Here is a 19,620-nt window from a genome sequence, read left to right as displayed (position 1 = left end):
AGATCATCTAATTTCCTCTTAAATACGTCTCTGAAATGGGTAGGAAGCAAGGAATGTGATTTTCATTTTATTAAAACAGCCAATGGAAAAGAAGAGTTTTTATGTAATTTGCCCTGTGAGCCTTTTTTAGGAGAGTATCAAACTTCCTAATGCCTCTACCTCCCATCCTTTCTTGGGCAAGGACCTGTTTTTAAAGAAGGTGAAGACATTATGCATACATATTTACTTTACATATTTTATATAGACTTAGAAATCCCAAAATATAAAGTAACCATTTTGCGTATATTGTCTGAACTAATTTTATAATGGCTTTTAAATTCTGTGCTAAATCTTTATATAGAGAAAGAGCAATTTTAGTTTGGCAGTACTTTTAAGCTAATAGGAAAATGCTGGTAGAATTTATTTTGGTCTCCTCCAAGAAGGAATGCTTAGTACTAATATAAACATATCTTTCCCCCTGTCATGTGTTTGGGTACTTTGTAAATGGCTAGGAAAGTGAAACAATATTTTGTTTGTTTGTTTATTTGTTTGTTTGCTTTTTCCCCTCCTGCTATCTTTAAAACTTACAGAGTTTTCCCCAAATGGCTTATTTGGAATTTGAAAGCCCAACTTCAGAAAGACTTTTTTTTTTTTTTGTATCTCTAAAAGTAAATATTACTTCAACAAATCTTCACAGTGTGAAAGTTTTGGTCTTTGCTAGTTTTCAGGTACCTTGATGATTTCGGTTGCTGCTGTCTCATAGATTCTGGTAATGCTCACTTCAGATCTACCCAGCCATAGCTCCACAAGATCCCTCTCTGTTTAGACATACTGAGTCTAAAACTCTTTGGAAAGGAGAAGGCTGTGCAGTGAAAGGCTTCCCATTAAAGCATGGTGTGTGTGCTTCATCTTCCGTTAGGCAGAGTTTAAAACTGGAAGCCTGATAATTTGATGTAAACTGACAGTGACAATAGAAATGGCTACTTCTGAGATTATTTAAGGGAAGGAGCAGGGAATAGACATTCATCAACAAAACAGCAAAAGAAAGGGTTTTTATTTCTAGGTTTGCTTTTTAAAATAAGAATGGAGTAAATGGCACAATAGATTATATAAAAAAGGACTTCAATGACAAGCTGTCAAAGTTAAAGTAATATATTTTACACGGGTGACCGGACACCACACTTTATCACCTACACTGGGGGAAGCCAATTTGAGTCTGGTTGATAAAATACAACCTCCAGAATTGGGCCTGGGGCAAAGCTGGCATTGCATGGCGGGGCATGATGACCTGGCATCCACTTCTGTTGGATGGGACACAGTGGGAGTTGGCACTTCTACCATCTAGGGTTCGTCTGGTATTTAAGCTCAATTTGATAAATAAACACTTGTGCAGGTATGTCAGAAGGGACAACACAGTTGGCTTTGCTCCAGTGCAGTTTATGCTCTGGTAATTTAATGCAGGGCTGAGGTATAAATGGGACTAGTGATTCAAAAACTGAATTTACTGCAGTCTCACAACTGTTGAAAATTAAACTACATGTGCTGCAAGTTAGGGGTGACTAGGGTATCTCATTTTAGGAGGCTGTTTTTTTCAGAGACTAGAATCTTTGTTTAATTACAGAGGGAAGTACTTGAATGTAGACTTGGTCCAAATAATTTTCTGATAAGTTGACCATAAATCCTCAGTAAAATAAGCTTGGTGGTCTCAGCATATCTATTGGCTTTTTAATCATTTTTATGGCTTTCCTTTTACTGGTCAAATTATCCTTATATGCTTTTAAAGCTCCTCTGACATGGATTAAGTCAACACAAACCAATAGACCTTCATTACTTTGTCAACTGGTTTTGATTTGGGGGCAATAAATACAATGACACAGACTAGATTACCTTTGCTGAAGGAATATGTGATAAGCCATAAGGATGTCAGGGATTTGGCATCTTTTTCCTGTGTAATGTGGGAATGAATGAATAACAGCTTTTAACCAGCTGAAGAAAGTTGGAAAGAAGAAAGAAATCAGAATAAAAAAGTGCCATGGTTTGGGTTTTAGGTTAAAAATGGTGATACCAGTAGATCATGGGAAAGCCCACGAACACACAGTGAGTGTCTGATGCTGCTTGGCACTTTTAGTCAAGGTTCAGGGCAAATAGGTGGGGGAACTGTCATCTGATGTGACCCATACCTTAGTATCTGGAAGGATAGATTTGGCCATCAATGGGAATAAAACTTACTGTGTGATAAAAGTTTAGAGGAAAGAGAAATCAGAAAGGGCTAGAATAGCCAAGGAACAGATAGTGGGAGAAACAAGAACTGCATATTTTGGGGCCTAAAGAAACTTTTCATTATAAAAATCATTTTTTAAATACTATTTTCCAAATATTTTCTGGAATAAAGGCTCAAATCTGAACAGAGTCAAGAAGAAAGGTAGAATGAACACATTTATCCTTCACCCACACGAACCAAGTTTTAAACACTTTGCTATCTTTGCTGTTTCGTTAGTTACATACATTTTTTGCTGAATCATTACAAAGTAGGTTGTAGACAACATAACATTTTTCTATGTAATTTTTTGGTAAGCATATCCCAAGAAAGAAGACTTCTTTCCAGAGTTACAATGCTACTATCATATTCAAGGAACCTAACATTTCATAAACTTTCCATATTCAGGATTTTCCAATAGTTCAAATAGCATCCTTTTTTGAATTATTTTTAATCCAGGATTCAATCAATTGCATTTGGTTATCAGTTGTTGTGTTTCAGTATCTTGAAACCTCAAACATTCCCTCTGCCTCCTTTTTTTTAATATTTATTTTTTAGTTGTATTTGGACACAATACCTTGATTTTATTTATTTATTTTTATGTGCTGCTGAGGATTGAACCCTGGGACTCGCCTGTGCTAGGCAAGCGCTCTACTGCTGAGCCACAACCCCAGCCTTTCCCCCTGCCTTCTTTATTCATTAAATATTCTCTTCCTTTTGAAATTGTGTATAAAAAATTTGCATATTTTTCAATCACCTCCTCAAAATATACCTACTATGGAAGAGATGGCGTATAAAGAAACTCAAATCTTTCCTGTGCTGTAAAAGAAAGATTAGTAGAGAACTTTTGGCATGTACACAGAAGAAGAACTGAAATAATAAAGTTGATGTGTTTCCTGTAACTGGTCCAAGTCAAATGGACTAGGAAAGAACCAGCAGAGAATGTACATGAAATGGGCTTCCACCTCACTTCCAACTCCTCCTGAGATAGTGTCTCCATGGTTACCTGCCCAGGTTCCCTAAACACCTTCCAGGTTGAGCTGACACTCCCTGCTTCCACCTCTTCATCTGTAACCGGCTCATCCTGCCCAGACAAGCAGATGTACCAGTACCGCTGTCATGCTTCTTGTTCCTCTTAAAGCAATGGGACCATGGGTGTTGTCATCTGCCTAATGCTCCTTCCCAGCCCTACTTATTTATTTATTAAGAGATTCTCAATAAGTTGCCCTGGCTGGCCTGAAAATTGGAATCCTCCTGCCTCAGTCTCCCTAATCCCAAGGATTACAGGCGTGTGTCCCTGTACCTGGTCACCCTTCCCTTCTTTACCTCATTCTCCCAGCAGCTACCTTCCTCTCGAGGTTCACCAGGAGGTCTTCCTTCCTTCCACTTGCCGTCCTTCCTACTCACCTCCCACCTAACGCAGCCCACAAGACAATGGTTGTTTGTAGCTGCCCCCACCCATACACACTACTATTAAATAGAAAGGTCATTTTTTTTAAGACGATGACCTTCCTTTCAAGTTCCAGACCTCCAGAAACTTCAATGTCTGAAACTTTGAAGGCATTCAATAAAGATTTATTGAATGAATAAATGCATGAATAAGCAAAAGAATGAATTCACCACCAATACATTTTCTGGGCTATACAGGACTCGTGACTGCAAGGAAATTAATAATGCATTTAACAGAGCAATGAGCATTACAAGTGTATGAGTCATTAACAATTGATTAGCCACTTTGTGCAAAGCTTGGCATTTTGTATTATTGGAAAGTTCCAGAGTAAATAGATAAACAGGTACTCTTTCCTTACAGTCCTAAAGAGAAAGGATAGAATTTGGCTTAACTCACAAAGAACAGTAGCAGCACTTCAAGTGTACATTCCATGTCATACATCCTTGGCTATAGGTCTTCCCAATTACTTGCTGACACTGGATATTGCTGTATCAAGGAACTAGAGAGAGTAGAGTCACAAAGACTTCCTTGGGGGTGCTTTGCAAACAGGAAGAAAAGATTGAGTAGTGCTCTAAAAAGAAGAGAGGTATGGTTGAATAAATGGCATGTTTCATGATGGAGAAGTGGCATTGGCAGAATTAGGCGATTCCCGCTGAGAAATGGAAAGAGTGGTTCTTTGTTGGAATGGAGGTAGATGGACTCTGACAGATAATAACCAGATGGGAGTTCATTAATAAAAAGGATCAGCTTAAAGATTAGAAATGTTGGTTTGATATGTTTGGGTTAGTTTCCATGGACTTCTAAGTCTGGTAATCAAGGTTTGGCTTTCATTTTCTTTTTTGTTATCATTTAGATATGAGGTGTCCCTCAGAAGCTCATGTGTGAGAGAGACAGTGCAAGAAGGTTTAAAGGTGAGATGATTGGGTTATGAGAGCCTTAACCTAATCAGTGCATTAATCCTGATGGGGATTAACTGTGTGGTTGGAGAAGGTGTGTCCCTAGGGGCATGCCTTGGGGTATATATTTTGTATCTGGTGAGTGGAGTCTCTCTGCTTCCTGATCATGTGAGCTGCTTCCCTCCACCACACTCTTCTGCCATGATGTTCAGCCTCACCTCAAGCCCCAAGGAATGGAGCTGGCTGTCTGTGGACTGAGACCTCTGAAGCCATGAGCCCCCGAATACACTTTCCTCCTCTACTGTTGTTCTTGTTGAGCTGGATGGAGGGTGTAGATTCTAGGGGAAGAGAAAGTAGCTGGAGGACCTATTTAATCCTCAGGAAAAAGATTGCTAATGACTTAGTCCAGGATTATGACTGTGGGGATGCAAAAATGTGAAATGTGGGTGGAAGACTCAAGTGGGAAAGGGTCTGGGCACAGGCTAGTGAAGACATGAGGGATCAGGGTTGAAAGATCCAGGTGTTTAGTAGCTCACAGCGCCATGCAGTTTACACACTCAGAATCTTGGGTTAGCAATGACTCTTTTCCAAAATAAAACAAAGAAAGAAAAAGAAGAAGAAAAGGGAAAGGAAGCAAGAACATCCACAAAACTTTCTGAAACCAAGATGGGCCAAGAGTGTGTCCATGAGTTTCACCTAACCCATGGAAAGAATGATTCGCAGGTAGAAGATCACAGCTGGCTTCTGCTACTTTATTGCTTAATCTTCACTAGCAGTTCCTGCTTGGGTCACCAGGTGATGTACCTGCCCAGGATATAAGGGGGAGAAAAAAGGTAAACACAGATTATGTCTAATTTCACAAAGAGGAAAATACCTAACCATCTCTGTGCCCGCTTGGTGCCTCCCTCAGTTGTGTCCTTTCTTATCTACCATACCAGTGTTCCTCAACAGTACCTCAGAAATAGCACCTCCCCTGCAGGTGATCCAGAGAGCAAAGGCTTCCATTCCTCTGTCAGACACATGCCAAGGTTTTTATCAGGTAAAAAAAAAAACCAAGAGAAAGAAGTTCTCAGTGGATCAAGTCCCTAGCTGGCCGTGTGGTGCTGTGCAAGCTCTTAAGCTTTTAACTCCCTGTTGTCAATCACTGTGTCTCTGTGGGACAGACACTGTTCCAGGTGGTGGGGAGACAGGCGGGAACAGGGAAGACAAACATCTCAGCCTTCACGGAGCTTTCATTACAGATGAAAGGGTCGATGGGTAAACTAGACAGATATCAGGGTGCAGAAGAGAAAGCTGGCTGCAGTTAAAGAGGGGGGTCAGAGCAGGCCTCCCTGAGAAGGTGATGCAAAATAGAATGATCTACCTTGTTGGGTTAGCAGGGGAATCAAAGTGCTCTCTTCGTGTAAAACATCTGGCAAACCCCTGACAAAAGGGTCAGAAGAAATGCTTAGCTGTTATCTTTCAATAATAAATTTACAAAACATAATGAAATCTGAGTTTGGACTGCTGGGACTTGGTTCTTGTATGAGAGAAAGAGAGATAAGTTTTATTCATGAGTTCTTGGGTTCCAAGGAAAACAATAATATCACTTACACCACCTGCTTCCAGAGAGGAAAAATATGAAGGCAGTGTGTCCAAGCTTCTAGCTGCTTGTGTGCTTCTGCCTGCAATCTGGGTTCTAAAGCAAGAAGGCGGCTGTGAAGCATCAGGCGAGAACTCAGATCCAGTGCCTGGGCTGGCAGGGCAGAAACCCGTGGGCTCACACTGGATCTCAAGCCAGCGTGGTGCTTACACAGAGCACGTGTACAATCATTTGTCAAATGCAAGAACAAATGTGTCGCTTTGTGCCCAATTTCACAGCACATCTCAAGTCTCAATATAATTCAGCTTTTTCCTTAAAGGTCATAAGAGGAAATGTGTCATGCTTGAGTTAAACTATGAAAGAGGCTAATGGTTTAATTGCACCTAGAATTCCAAATGTATATCTCTATGCTAGCGCAGTTCCTTTATCTCATTTACCTCCAGCATTTTGACAGGAAATTTTCACAGTCGCTATTCTGGCCTCTTGAGCAGGGCTTTGTAGGGCGATCACATGGGAAGTTTCCCAGGACGACACCTTCCAAGCTGTGGTGGCCTGAATTAACCCATCTCAGCCTGGTTTTTCATTCCTGGCTGTCCTTGAAGACCCCTAATCAGAAGATTTTAAGGAATTATAATGATGTGGTGGGAGTTCATGAGACAGACTTTATGTCAGATTCCTTCTTTCTCCAGTAAGGAGTTTCAAATGCTGCCAACTGCAGTTGTACATAGCCTTAGAGAGACTGGGGCTCACCACTGTATTGTTCTAAGCAATCCCAGGGAGAGCTTGCAAGTTTCCTGGGAGAAGCAGGGTGGTGAGATGAAGAGATGGGCAGTGCACAGGAGAAAATGACTGGTTGCTCTGTGCTCTGCTGCTGGACTGGGCTCCTGGGGAAAGGCACGTAGCTCTGCCACAGCCTCCTCCTGCACATTTCGAAGCCTTCCTGTCAATAAACACAGCATCAGGCTGAATTGCCAACTCTTTGTCCCAGGACCCCTCCCTCATCCTCTCCTTGGCTTCTCAATACTTTATTTGCATCCTTTATAACTGTGAAGTGGACAGTGTATTTATGGTTAAAAATTAGCTGCCATAGTGATATTAATTTTAAAAACAGAGTCCTGGCATATATTCAATATTACTATGGAAACGGCTGTTTCTAGTAATTCACTGATAAGATACAGTTCAAGGACTCAGGTCTGTGTGGGAGGTTTTCACCATCCATAAAATTGAAGCTGTACTTGTTACAGTAGTGATTTCCAAGAACTGCTCTCCAAAGTTAAATATGGAATATTCCTTTCCTTTTTTTTTTTTGTTTTGTTTTGTTTGGGAGATGAGAGTTAAAGCTATCTTTATTTTGTTTTAAATATGCAGATGCAAGATAAATATTCTAAGTGGTGTTTTAAAAACATATTTAATTTTCCCACTGATCACTAATTCTTATAATAGCACACAGTGTATGCTCATAATACCTACACAATGGTGCACACACATACATCACACGCACACAAACTAGTTTCAGAAACTCATATAGAGAAGCTGGACTGCAGCTTGTAATCACCTGCGCATTCAACATCCTAACTTCCCACCTTAAACTGTCTCCACGTATTCCTCTGTAACTGACATACAGCTGAATTTTGTGAAGGACTTGAAGAAATTCACTCCACTGCACTGTTTTCCAGGAGCCAATTTTAATCTCAAATATCACCACTGTTTTTAAACACAAACACATTTCTGCTGATCTTATAAAACCAGGTATGAGAGAATGACCTCAATGGTAGCGGCCTCAATTCTTGAATCGATTCTCACTTTAAGTCAAAACTTTAACATCTTCACTTCCATGCAATGGGAAACGTGAGGTCAATTTTCCCAAGCAGTCTTGTAATGCTTCATATTGACTGGGGACGGGGGCGGCCTTCTTTTAATGTGTTTATTTTTTTCACAGTCTTCTGAACACTGTCATCAGCCCTAAATATTATGAAAGGCAGTTTTTGATGCTGAGGATATAGAAATGGGCCCATATGTTTTTCTTTCCAGATAGGTCAGCTCATTTTATATTTTCAGAATTAGATGAACTGTTCATTAATGTGTGGGTTGTGGGTGTCAGGAGCCCTGAAATCCACACTGGGCAAGAGCAGCCAGCAGGAAAGTTCACTGAATAATAATAGAGAAGGGCAACAGCATAGACCAAGTTCTCATTCTCCACACAGCCGAATGCTATGAATCTTGGAGTAATTCTGAGACACGAGAATTATTTCTTTTCTATTTTACAGATGGGAAAACAACACATAGAGACCAAATGTACTAAAAATAGACAAAACTAGATACAAACCCATTTGTCTGTTTAGCAAATACATGCCGTCTCCAGTCTGCCTTCAGCAGAAACAGTACAGAATCTCTTTTCTGGGATTAAAAGATGCACTGGTGAATGGTTCCAACATACAGTAGTCAAGTAAAAAGATTAAAAATAAATGCTGATAATTTCACCTCAGAGTGCCATAACATAACCTGGCTTTGGGTTATAGATAGGCCCTAAACCAGTCAAGGTTTCAGTGAACCCACTTTGGGGGAAAACCAAAGTGAAATACTTATTTATTCAGCAGCTAAAGAGTCATATTTTTAAAAAAGAAATTAACAATTATAATTCAATATAGTTTGAAGCCTTTCATCCTTGAGAAAAATAATTTTACATGGTAGTCATTGCTAATATGGGGTATATCTTTTCAGGAAAAAGCTATTCAAAAGCACAGCGTTAGAAGTACCACCCGTCCAAACAGGTCTTGTCCCACACTTGGAGGCCCCTATCATCCTCAGTTCACATGTCACAGTAGTTTCAATTATCAAAAGATCCACTCCACGGCTGTATATTTTAAGCATGGTTGAAGAATAGCAGACCAAAAGGAGCCTTTCAACCATGGGACTTCAAAGGTAGAGGATCTTCAAGAGGGTTTTCAAAATCCTACTCATTCCACTTGACTCCAGAGCTTAATGACATGCCTTACTTAATACAGCTAAGGGAACTGTCTCAACAAAAACACTATGAGGCCTAAACTTGCAATTTAGGCTTTATAGGTTGGCTCACTGGGTCATACTGCAAAATCCTAATGAAATTCTAGTTTATCTTTTATAAATAAATAGAATAAGGGAGAATGGTCAATGGTGTGTTAATGGCTACTAATATTTTTATGTTTTGAGAACTTCCTTTAAGTCATGCTTTGTCTATTTCACATCACCTAGTTTCATTCAGTTCCATCCCTTGAAGTGGATATTAATATCTAATTTTATAGATGATGAAAATGACTCTCTGAGAGATGAAAGAAGTTGCTGGTGTATTCACACAAGTACGTGTCAGGATCATGAATTGAACTCAGGTCTCTCCCTCTATAGACTGGACCCTTAACCACTTCATTAAATGACAGCAACGAGTGGCAGAGATGGAGCTAGATTCTAGCCCTTGAATTTGCTTTTGTTCTTATTACATCTGAGCACAGTAAAGCCTCTTTAGGCAAGGTTCTTGGTTCCTCAAAAATCACAAGTGAAAAATCAGCTCTCTGATGCCTCCTGAATCGTGGCACTCACAGGGACTCTGAGCCTATGCCCAAGAGCCCCTCTTCCTCCCAGGTGCAATGCATCAAATGAGAGGATGTATTTGGACTTCATTTCCCCACTGTCAGCAGCCTCCATCTTAATGAGAAAATAAGAGAGCAGAAAAGTTTAGAAAACAGAGGCAAGCCAAATCATTTCTGCCTGTCTGTCTGTGGACACACCCAGCTCACTCATCCAGGATAACAGCTGTACTCCCAAAGTTGACTCCATTTACTTGAAAGACTAAGATTAAATCAACAACCAGGGATTTAGGAGTGCATTATCTAAAGGTCTGGAGATAATACCAAGGGTTTTGCTGGTCAGGTTCCATCTGCCATTCTGTGTCCCTGACTTTTGATCCTTCAAGGCCAACTCTATGACTCTGTTCATTTTTCCCAGACCAGAGTTATCTTTGTCAATAACACATGTAATTACACACAAAAGCACGACCAAGCAGTATGGAATGGGAATTTGCTCTCTAAAATTGTTTTTTTTCCCCCCTCAAAAACTACTGGATTCTGTGAAACTCTTCATGTATTACTCCTAAAGCTCCAATAACTTGACTCAGGATTTTTCACAGCAATATAAAAGAGAAGGGAAGCGATTATAGTATTTCTAATTACCTAATAGCACCATATCCCTGAATGTGCTAGGTGCTTGAAACTATCTTTTTCTAATGTGAATTCATAGTCTTCCTACACAGGCCTGTTTCTTTTACCGTGTCCTGTTCCCAAATAATGACATCCCATCCATGTACTCATCTAACATGGGATCCTCAGCCATCTTAATCCTTCTCCTATGCTTGTCCCCAACTCCCGTACAATCTGATGTGGAGTGATGCCAAATTTACCTCCAAAATTCCCCTCATCCACCCTTGCCCTTCAACCCTCACTTCTTGGCTAACCTTAGACCTAGGTCATTCTTTATCTTGACCAATAAATGAACTAACTTTTCTACCTCTAATTTCTTACCTACCTTTACTGTTTCCAATCCTTCATCCTAATATCAGAGACAAATTAATAAAACCCAGATCTAATTATCTCTTGTCCTTTCCAAAACATCTCCAATAGCCCAAAAATGACTAGAGGACAAACACCAGATTTTAAGGTAGTTTCAAATTCCTTGACAAAATTTATCTCCTTTATAGTTTTATCTTTTATCAATGATTTATATCCTTTCCCTATGCAAACATGGAGATGATGGGCAATACCTTTCTTTGGTCATTTTTGGCTTCTTACTGTTTCACAAATTCTAAGCACTTTTTTATCATCTGGCTTTTTAAAAATTCAAATGATTTCATCCAAATAGCATTTCCTGCTTATGATCCTTGAACTTTCACTCATACTTCAAAGAACAATCACATGCTTCATTCTATTCTTACTCCACCATATCCCAATACAAATTAATGCACAATCATTACACAAATTTACAGTGCACTATGATTATTTGTATGTGTGGGTGTGTTTCCTCCTTTTCTCCTATCCTTAGGATCTGAGTTCCAAGTTCCAAACTTTAATTTATTTCCATATTTTTATTTTCTAGTAATACCTATAGTAAATAGTAAGTATTGTTGAATGAATAGAAAAACTAATGAATATGAACAAGATTCAGTGATTGGACCCAAAACAACAGTACAAAGACATCACTGTATTATATTAATTATATCATTATATAATTTGAACCAAAGCAGAAAAAATTAAATAATAATAATGAAAACTAACGATAGCAAAGATATTTAAACTGCATAGAATCTTAAAATGGAGTTTCTGTTTGTAATGGTAGATTGGTTTGGCAATGGCACAGGGACCATAGAGAAAGCTAAGTGGGAAGGTAAGGGAATTTACTCCTATATTTACTCTGCTGGAAATATTTCTCCTAGAAAAATCACTTAAAATTCAAATAGTGACTGCTTCCTGTCTTTACTATTTCTATGCAACTCAATCACAGTTTCATGTACTTGTTGCCAAACTGATAGAATTCAGGTTTTCTAAAGAAGTGCTTTGTAATCATACTGCACCAACATTAAACCAACCATGTGCGACTTGTAAACCCACGAGATCTCAGGATTCGGATCCTCCTGCCAGGGCTCCACCTACAGCTTTCTGTTACTAGATGTTTGGGTTTGGCATTGAACTCATGTGCTTTTTTACAAGCATTCAACTGTCACTTCAAATCCAAATCGCCTGAGAGACTAGTGTTTCAGTCCCTCTTCTCTAGGGATCTTCCCACAAGGCTCAACTAATTTAATTTGCTTCCTTTCCCAAGAAAGACTGTAAAACAACATTTTTTAAAAGTCTAAAATCAAACTTTGGGCAAGGGAGGAAAGAAACCATAAATAATGCAATCCCATGAATTTAGAAATACACACACACACACACACACACACACACACACACACACGTGTTCATTTCTTGACCTTGATGTCACATGAATCACCTTAGTCACTAAGATTAAGACACTGAGTACAATAGATAGTTCACATCATACTCTCTGCCCACAGGAATCAGATGCTAGACAGGTGGTCATCTTCACATGATCTAGGAATAAGAAAACCTGGCTGTCTTTTAACACCTTGGTCTTTTTACAATACGGAGTGGTACCAACTTGATCTTGTTATTCTTCACTCCAGGGGAGTTCCGTTGTCCTAAGTTAACATTGCTCTTGAACTCACTTCTTAACTGTCTCAATCCCTTCAGTTGGCAGATGACTTGATCTCCGACATTTTCACTGCCATTGGCTCAGTGACGTTAGCCCTATTATTCATCCTCTTGCTGACTGTTGCTGCTTCTATTATTGCCTCCAAAAAAAGGGCAACTCAGGGAACCTACAGCCCCTGCCGCCAAGAGAAGGAAGTCTCTCGAGTGGAAATGTGGAGCATGAGGCGCCCCCCACGTTGGAGAGATTGATTTAGAAGCATGGTGCCCCTTTGAGAAAGGGGTCGGATCCCGGTGAACTCATGATTGGACTTGAGTGATTTTTAGACATACCTGGAGACACCAATTCAACTTGGATTGCACTGGAACTGTGAGAAGGATAATTTTGATCTCCTTAAAGATTTCCATAGTGGTTTGACTTGACGCCATTGTTTTTTTATATTAACCAATCATTAAACTATGTCTGCACCATTAATTTCAGCCTCATATATGGCACAAACATCTTCCAGAGCACTGTATCTTTTGCAAAAAGGTCCAGTGGCTATTGTTTAAACTCTTTACTCTGCAACCTGGGAACAATGTTTTAGTGTGCCCTTTAGCAGACAACTACCATTTTTTTTTTATACAGGAACTACAGTAACAACAACAAAACAATAGAATACCTTTCTCTTTCTATCATGTGGTGAAAGGTTTAATTATATGCCTGTGAATAGATATACAGTCTCATCCTTTAGTCAAGTACTTAGAGAACACCATGGGAATGACCCAAGGTCAAAAAGTGACCAAACCATAGAAAAATAACCATTGAAATGTGGTTGTTCTTTCTGAGTATTTTTTTTTTTTGCATTTTGTGGCATTAAATGTGACAAAGCAACCGATGGAAGCATTTGAAAAACATGTTTATGAATCTTTTAACTAAATCATCTCACATTGGTTACACTTAAGAGTCCTTATACTATTTTATATTTTTGTGATACTGAGATTACAGGCATGTGCCACTGTGCCCACTATAGTCTTTATTCTTTGTAAAGGTTAGTTTAAGATCAAAACATTTTCTAGAAAGTTAAAAAAGCAATAAAACTCAAATTCTCAATTCTGAAAAACCTATTTTTGATAGGTCACCAAGAGTGACATTCCAAGGTAAGAACCGTAAGTGAGATTCATGGTAAGGGTTATGTGTACAGACCATCTATGTGGTATGAGGAGGAAAATCCTAGGCCTTCTATTTATATATTTATCTACACAGTATTTGTTATATTTTTACATATGTTTTGAAACACATGAAACAACATACTACTAAAGTATAATACAAATCAAACATTGAAATACATGCCTATATATTTGGGGTATATGCTCAAACATCTTAATCATATGAATTTTTAAATTTGGTTTAAAATAATCTTCTTAATTACTCAAGGACATAATTCCAGAAAATTCCTCTCTCTTTGAATATCATCAGTTTTCCCACTTTATTGGATCATTCCCTTAAGCATCAAACATGCTGTTCTATGTCCCATCACATAGAATTGTCTCCTATGACCATATATCCTTTTCAGTCAAGTATCTGCAAAAGCATTTTCTATCTTCTCTTTCTCTCTTCCAATCTTCTCTTGAATTCAAACTAATTTGCCCTTTCTGTCCATCAAAGACTTTCCCATTGCCAACTATAATGGTCAGTACTCCGTCTTCCACTTCTCTGACCTTTCAGAAGAAAATGAAATAATTGTCACTCCTGCTGACATACTTTCCACACAATGATATACTATTCTACCTCCTCCTCTTACCTCACCATCAGTTCCTTCTCAGTCTCTTTCTGGTTTCTCCTGGTCTGTTAAACTCTGCTTTATTTTTTCCATATTGTTTATCACTATTTTTTTTCTGTTTCCCCTGATTGGAATTTAAGTTATATGAGGAAAAGAACTTTCTTTGTTTTCACTGTAAAACCCTGCACTTACAACATACCCTAATGAAAACATGATAAATATTTTGTGGCTAAACCAACAAATAATGAGTGAATGTTATTTGCATTTGTACCTGCCAACAGCAAAATCCCAGTGTGCCCAAGATGAGTGTGTTCTGTCATTGGATGATCTGGCTCCTAAACTATCATGGCTCTGAAGCCTTCTTAATGTCTTAATCTCTGACTTTCCCCCAATATTTAACTTTGCTTTAAGTGTAAGTTCAAGAAGACAGATGTCTCTAGATGTCTACATTTGGAGTATGCCATGAGACATGTTTATCTTTGTATCCCATTAAAGTTACAACTTCTTAATAGAGTTTTATATGGGAAGGACAAAAAGAGCTGTTGCCTAAAGGAAAAAGAAATAAGTAGCTGAGCTTAAAAATACAAACTAAGATATTACAGAATATAAATTTTCCTTATGGATACTAACACAGGAATAAAGAGGTAACTCCAATAGTAATACCATAAATTTAATTGATCTATTAGTCTGTGACATCTAGGTTTACAGCTTCATGGAAGAATATAGATGCATACCTGTGCATGAATGAATGCATGCAGGCATGAATAGATGAACAATTCCATGTGGAAACTCCAAGTGTGTACATGACAATGTGGTTTCTTTACAAATCTTTTTTTTTTTAATTAATTTTTATTGTAGGTTGTTCAAAACATTACATAGTTCTTGATATATCATATTTCACACTTTGATTCAAGTGGGATATGCGCTCCCATTTTTACCCCATATACAGATTGCAGAATCACATCATTTGCACAACAATTGATTTACATATTGCCATTCTGGTGTCTGTTGTATTCTGCTGCCTTTCCTATCCTCTACTATCTTTGCATCCTTGAACAAGTAAAATATTGAATACCTTTATGTGAGCAATGCTTCAAAATTAGCTCTATGGAGTATTTGCACTGAACATCTTTGAAAAATAAACTTCACTTTACATAGAAAAATCTAGGATCTGCCTCACAAATGGTGCAAATGTTCTATTGAATACATTTTGCAATTTATATCCAGATTGGTTTCAAAGATGGTTACAAAAGTTTCTGTTATCCTTGTTTGCAATGTAATGTCACCATCCCTCCCATAGAGAGGTGGAATCTGTCTCCCTTCCTCATGAATCAGAGGTGGCCTTGTAATTCCATTCAGCCAAGAGCTCACTGAGGAAATGATATTGTGCCAATTTCAGATCAGGCATTAGAGGCTTGTGACTCCCATTTTCCCTCTCTTGGAAGGCGGTTCTGAGACTGCTATGCTGCAAAGAAGCCTGAGATGTAAATACCTTGAGGAGAGAGAGGTCCAGCCATGCCAGCTGAGCCTGCTGATCCTGATCCGGTCTTGCCTGCTGAATGTAGTCACATAGTATGACCCATGTAAGACCAGCAGAGAAACAACCCAACCAACATTCAGTCTTATGAGAAATAATAAACCACTGTACTAAGTCAGTGAGGTTTTCGGGTGTTTTTTTTATACAGCGGTAATAGGTAAATGAGATGTATCCATTTATGTCAATGAGGCAATCCAAGGCAATATAGGGTACTTCGTAATTCTTTTTTTTTTTTGAGTATGAAATATTCAATTGCCTAGTAACAATAATTAGTACATTATTAATAAAATATGAATATATGCCTAATTTCTTTCTGAGTGGCAAATAAGAATGAGAATCCATTAAGTTCAAATATAGGTCCAGGAGGAACTGAGAGTCACAGTGCTCTGGCAACTATTTGCAGGATTTGGGACTGGGGTGTAAAGTGGACACAGCTGGCTTACTTCCTGCCCCCTGGTGAACCCTGGCCCAGGGCAGCCCCTGTGAAAGGCACATATGGTGTGTGTTTATAAGGAATGACAGGAAGGCTCCTTTAAGTGGCCTCTTCTGTGGCAGTCTCAGAGCACATCAAACCTGTCTCTCTTCCTCCTCCTTAAATTACTACTTGCTCAACAGGTCCTCTATGAAATGGAGATCAAGATGCTCCTACAGTCTGGCCCCCAGAGCAATAATCATTATTTTTACCAATTAGTGTTCGTGGTAGGAATTGAAAAGCATCATTCATAATGGGTTGAGAGCAGCATAATAATGATGATGATTATTGGGTTATTCAGGAGGGATCCTTCACTGAGCTCTAACTGTATCACTAGGAGTATGTTAACAAATTTGCCACAATATATATATACGTGATATCTCATTTAAACCTGCAACAGCCCTTTGAAAGGGAAACTTGTATCTTCATATTAGGAAACTTTGGAGACAAAAACAAACAAACAACAAAAAAACCCTCATAGGTTTAAGTTTCTTTCTGCCCCATCTAAATGATCTGAACTAATCTGAAAAATGAGTCAGTCCACTATCTCACAAAGAGTATTATGATAATTATCCCTTAACTGCATAGTATATATTAAGTGCACAATATCTATTATTATTATTCAGAGAAGATGGAGGGTCAGTAGGACAAGTGACAAACATGGGTAACATTTTGATTGTTTCCACACTCTTACTTGTATCTACCAAACAAACCAAGGGCGTAACAACTTTATTCCTATCTTCTGTCTTACTTATCTCATGAAACATCTGTAATATTAGTTGGTTCACACAAAGGTATTTTTTTCATGTTGTTCTCACACCTCTAAAGTGGCCTCATGATGGAAGTTCCATTAGCTAAAGAAGTTGATTAATCTGTAAGACTGAAATAAACTGTACATATCACATCTTCTTCTCAATAAAATTGCCAGAAAATAAATCAAAAGGCTTCAGGTCTATCAGACTCCCGAAACTTATAATACAGAATTTTTTTGTAGAGTTTCAGTTTATAACCATAATATAACCATCATCATCATCATCATCATCATCTGCTTTTTAGAATTACTCCTTAAACCTCTTTTGTGAAGGAACCAAGATCATCTACTACCATCATCAACAAGACTGGCCCAGATATCCTGGTTTAAAGTATGCTTCTGATGATGATTATCTAGCCAACTTTCACCTAGCTTTATGCTCTGCAAGGGTATGATCCAAACCATAAAATTATTCTTAATTCTGGAGTGGATATGACTTTTCAAATTTCAACCTGCTTCCAGTAAAAGTGAAATTTTTACTGCTTCATATGGCATTGCAGAGTGATGACAAAAAATTCATGTTTCCAATTTAAACCCATTCTTCTATGATTTAGTATTCAGGCTTTGTTTTATGTGGTTCCAGAAACCTGGGAACAACATCCATCAGATATATTTGGCAGTGCCTGCCTGAAGAGAACTGCTTTACGAACCAGTTGAAGGGTCTTCTAATATGTTAGGCAAATAGCTCCCTTTGAAAACTGATAAAATCCACATCTTCCAACACTAAAGGGGGCATGTCTTGGAAGAGTTCAGGGTTTGCAGCTTAAGGCTCCTGGCTCAAATCTGAAGCTCATCCATGGTTAAAATAAGACAGACACTGAATCGAAACACACATATGTGCTATTGAAAGTCTGCAAAGTATAAGTGTTTCAGCACTCTGTTTCAATTCAGCCCTTCATGTCATAGATTTGGTTACATCATGGGTTAACTCATTCAGCTCCATGCTCAACATCCACCTTCATATGGTTGCTAAGTCTTTTATTATTGGAGTCAGGTGGTCCACAAGGTAGTTTCTATGTTAGCTTTCCCGTAACAGAGATATTCAGAAAACTTATATTGCAAAGTTAGTCTCGTTTTCTAATACCTGCTTTAAAAAGAAATTGCTCTACCTTTGAATGATTGGGGAATGTTTTGATTTTTCAAAAATGAAATAACTAAGCATCAACTATCAAGGGTAGGTTTAATTAAACAATATTTTTTTTATAAAGAAAAATTCATTAAGTCTAACTTAATAACCTTAACTAAAGGCTAATAATAAGTTTCTTTTGTCAGGTTTGCAAGGCTGTTCAGTTTCATAGGTCAAGAATATAGACATCCCGACATGAAGTCAGGCTCAGATTTTACCAAGAGTACTTGTTATTTTTCTAGTGCATTATATTTACTTCCCTGATAGAAGGGAAACCCAAGAGCCCCCTTGATGTGAAATAGTACATGGATTTCAATTCAACATCTCTCCAACTGCCAAATACTAATTTAATTCAATCGAATCTGTAGTTAACAGAGTTTAAGTGGCTCAAGTTGAAGAGAGGAAAGAACAATCAATTTACAAAATATGGACTGTTCATCTAAAGCATCTAATGGCCACAGGAGAGGAGATTCCAATTAAGGTAACTTATTTAACCTTAATGTTGTATTGGTAGAATGAGAGGCCTTGTCATAAGGAGGCAAAAAAAAAAAAAAAAGATTAAGAAAGCACCATTCAGAATTAGAAAGTCAATCATGATATTATCATCTGAATTGATAGAGGCTACCAGCTTCTTTTTATCTTTTGAAATTAAATATACATTAATTCTACCACTTCTCTCTTGAAGAAACTAGTCAAGCACACCAACATGATAAAAATCACATTTGCTTAGATTTACTGGGGTTCCAGGGGTTGATAGGAGAATATATATATATATATATATATATATATATATATATATATATATATTACTATTCTGAACATATTAGTAGATTTCACATCTACCTTCAAGTTATTAGGCTAGAGATGAGTCCATTATACAAATATTTGGTTCATAAAAATATATTCTTGCCATGCATTGTTAAGCTTAAATCAGTTTCATAAATATTCTGTTTATTTTAAAAGGAATGATTGTATATTTTTGTATGGGATATTTATTTCTGTGTTCTTTAATCAAGAAACAAAAGCTAGAAATGATAAAGGTAAGTGAAAAATATTTCAAGATGACAGATCAATGTGTGATTTAGAGCTTAAGGTAGAGCCTAAGAGTGTTAAGGAACAAATTTGGTCATTTCCCTTCTACAAACATTTGCTGATTAAGATATTAGACAGAGTTCACATTATTTAATCAATTACAAAGTAAAAACTAATTTTGGGGATGTTATGGAATTTTTTGTCACTGTTAGAAATAAAACGCTTGAATGTGGCTTAAATATTCTCTAAGGGTCCATTGTACTGGAAGTTTTGGTCTGCAAAGAGGCACTACTGAGAAGTAGATGCCTGTGGAAGTTCTGCCAGGTGGGAGATCTTTGGGTCATTGGGGTCAGGCCCTTAAAAGTAATTATTAAGCCCAAACACTGAATTTCTCTTCTGAACACACATGTTCTCACTATGATTTGTTGTCAAACCAATGGGATTAACTGCTCTTAGACTTTGAATCTTCAAAATTGAAAACT

General features: G+C 37.9%; 1 protein-coding gene across 1 annotated transcript in view; it reads left to right on the top strand.

The window, feature by feature from the left end:
- LOC143641099 (protein crumbs homolog 1-like) overlaps positions 1 to 12,654 on the top strand; it is a 126,979-nt gene extending 114,325 nt beyond the window's left edge. The window contains 2 exon segments of the mRNA XM_077108503.1: positions 12,440 to 12,620; positions 12,623 to 12,654. Coding sequence (XP_076964618.1) covers positions 12,440 to 12,620; positions 12,623 to 12,654 — 213 coding nt within the window.
- Positions 12,655 to 19,620: the final 6,966 nt, after the last annotated feature.

This window comes from Callospermophilus lateralis, unplaced genomic scaffold (assembly GCF_048772815.1).
Source record: "Callospermophilus lateralis isolate mCalLat2 unplaced genomic scaffold, mCalLat2.hap1 Scaffold_84, whole genome shotgun sequence".
NCBI lineage: Eukaryota > Metazoa > Chordata > Mammalia > Rodentia > Sciuridae > Callospermophilus > Callospermophilus lateralis.
The sequence above is the reverse complement of the archived record's forward strand: the minus strand, read 5'-3'. Positions and strand labels throughout refer to the sequence as shown.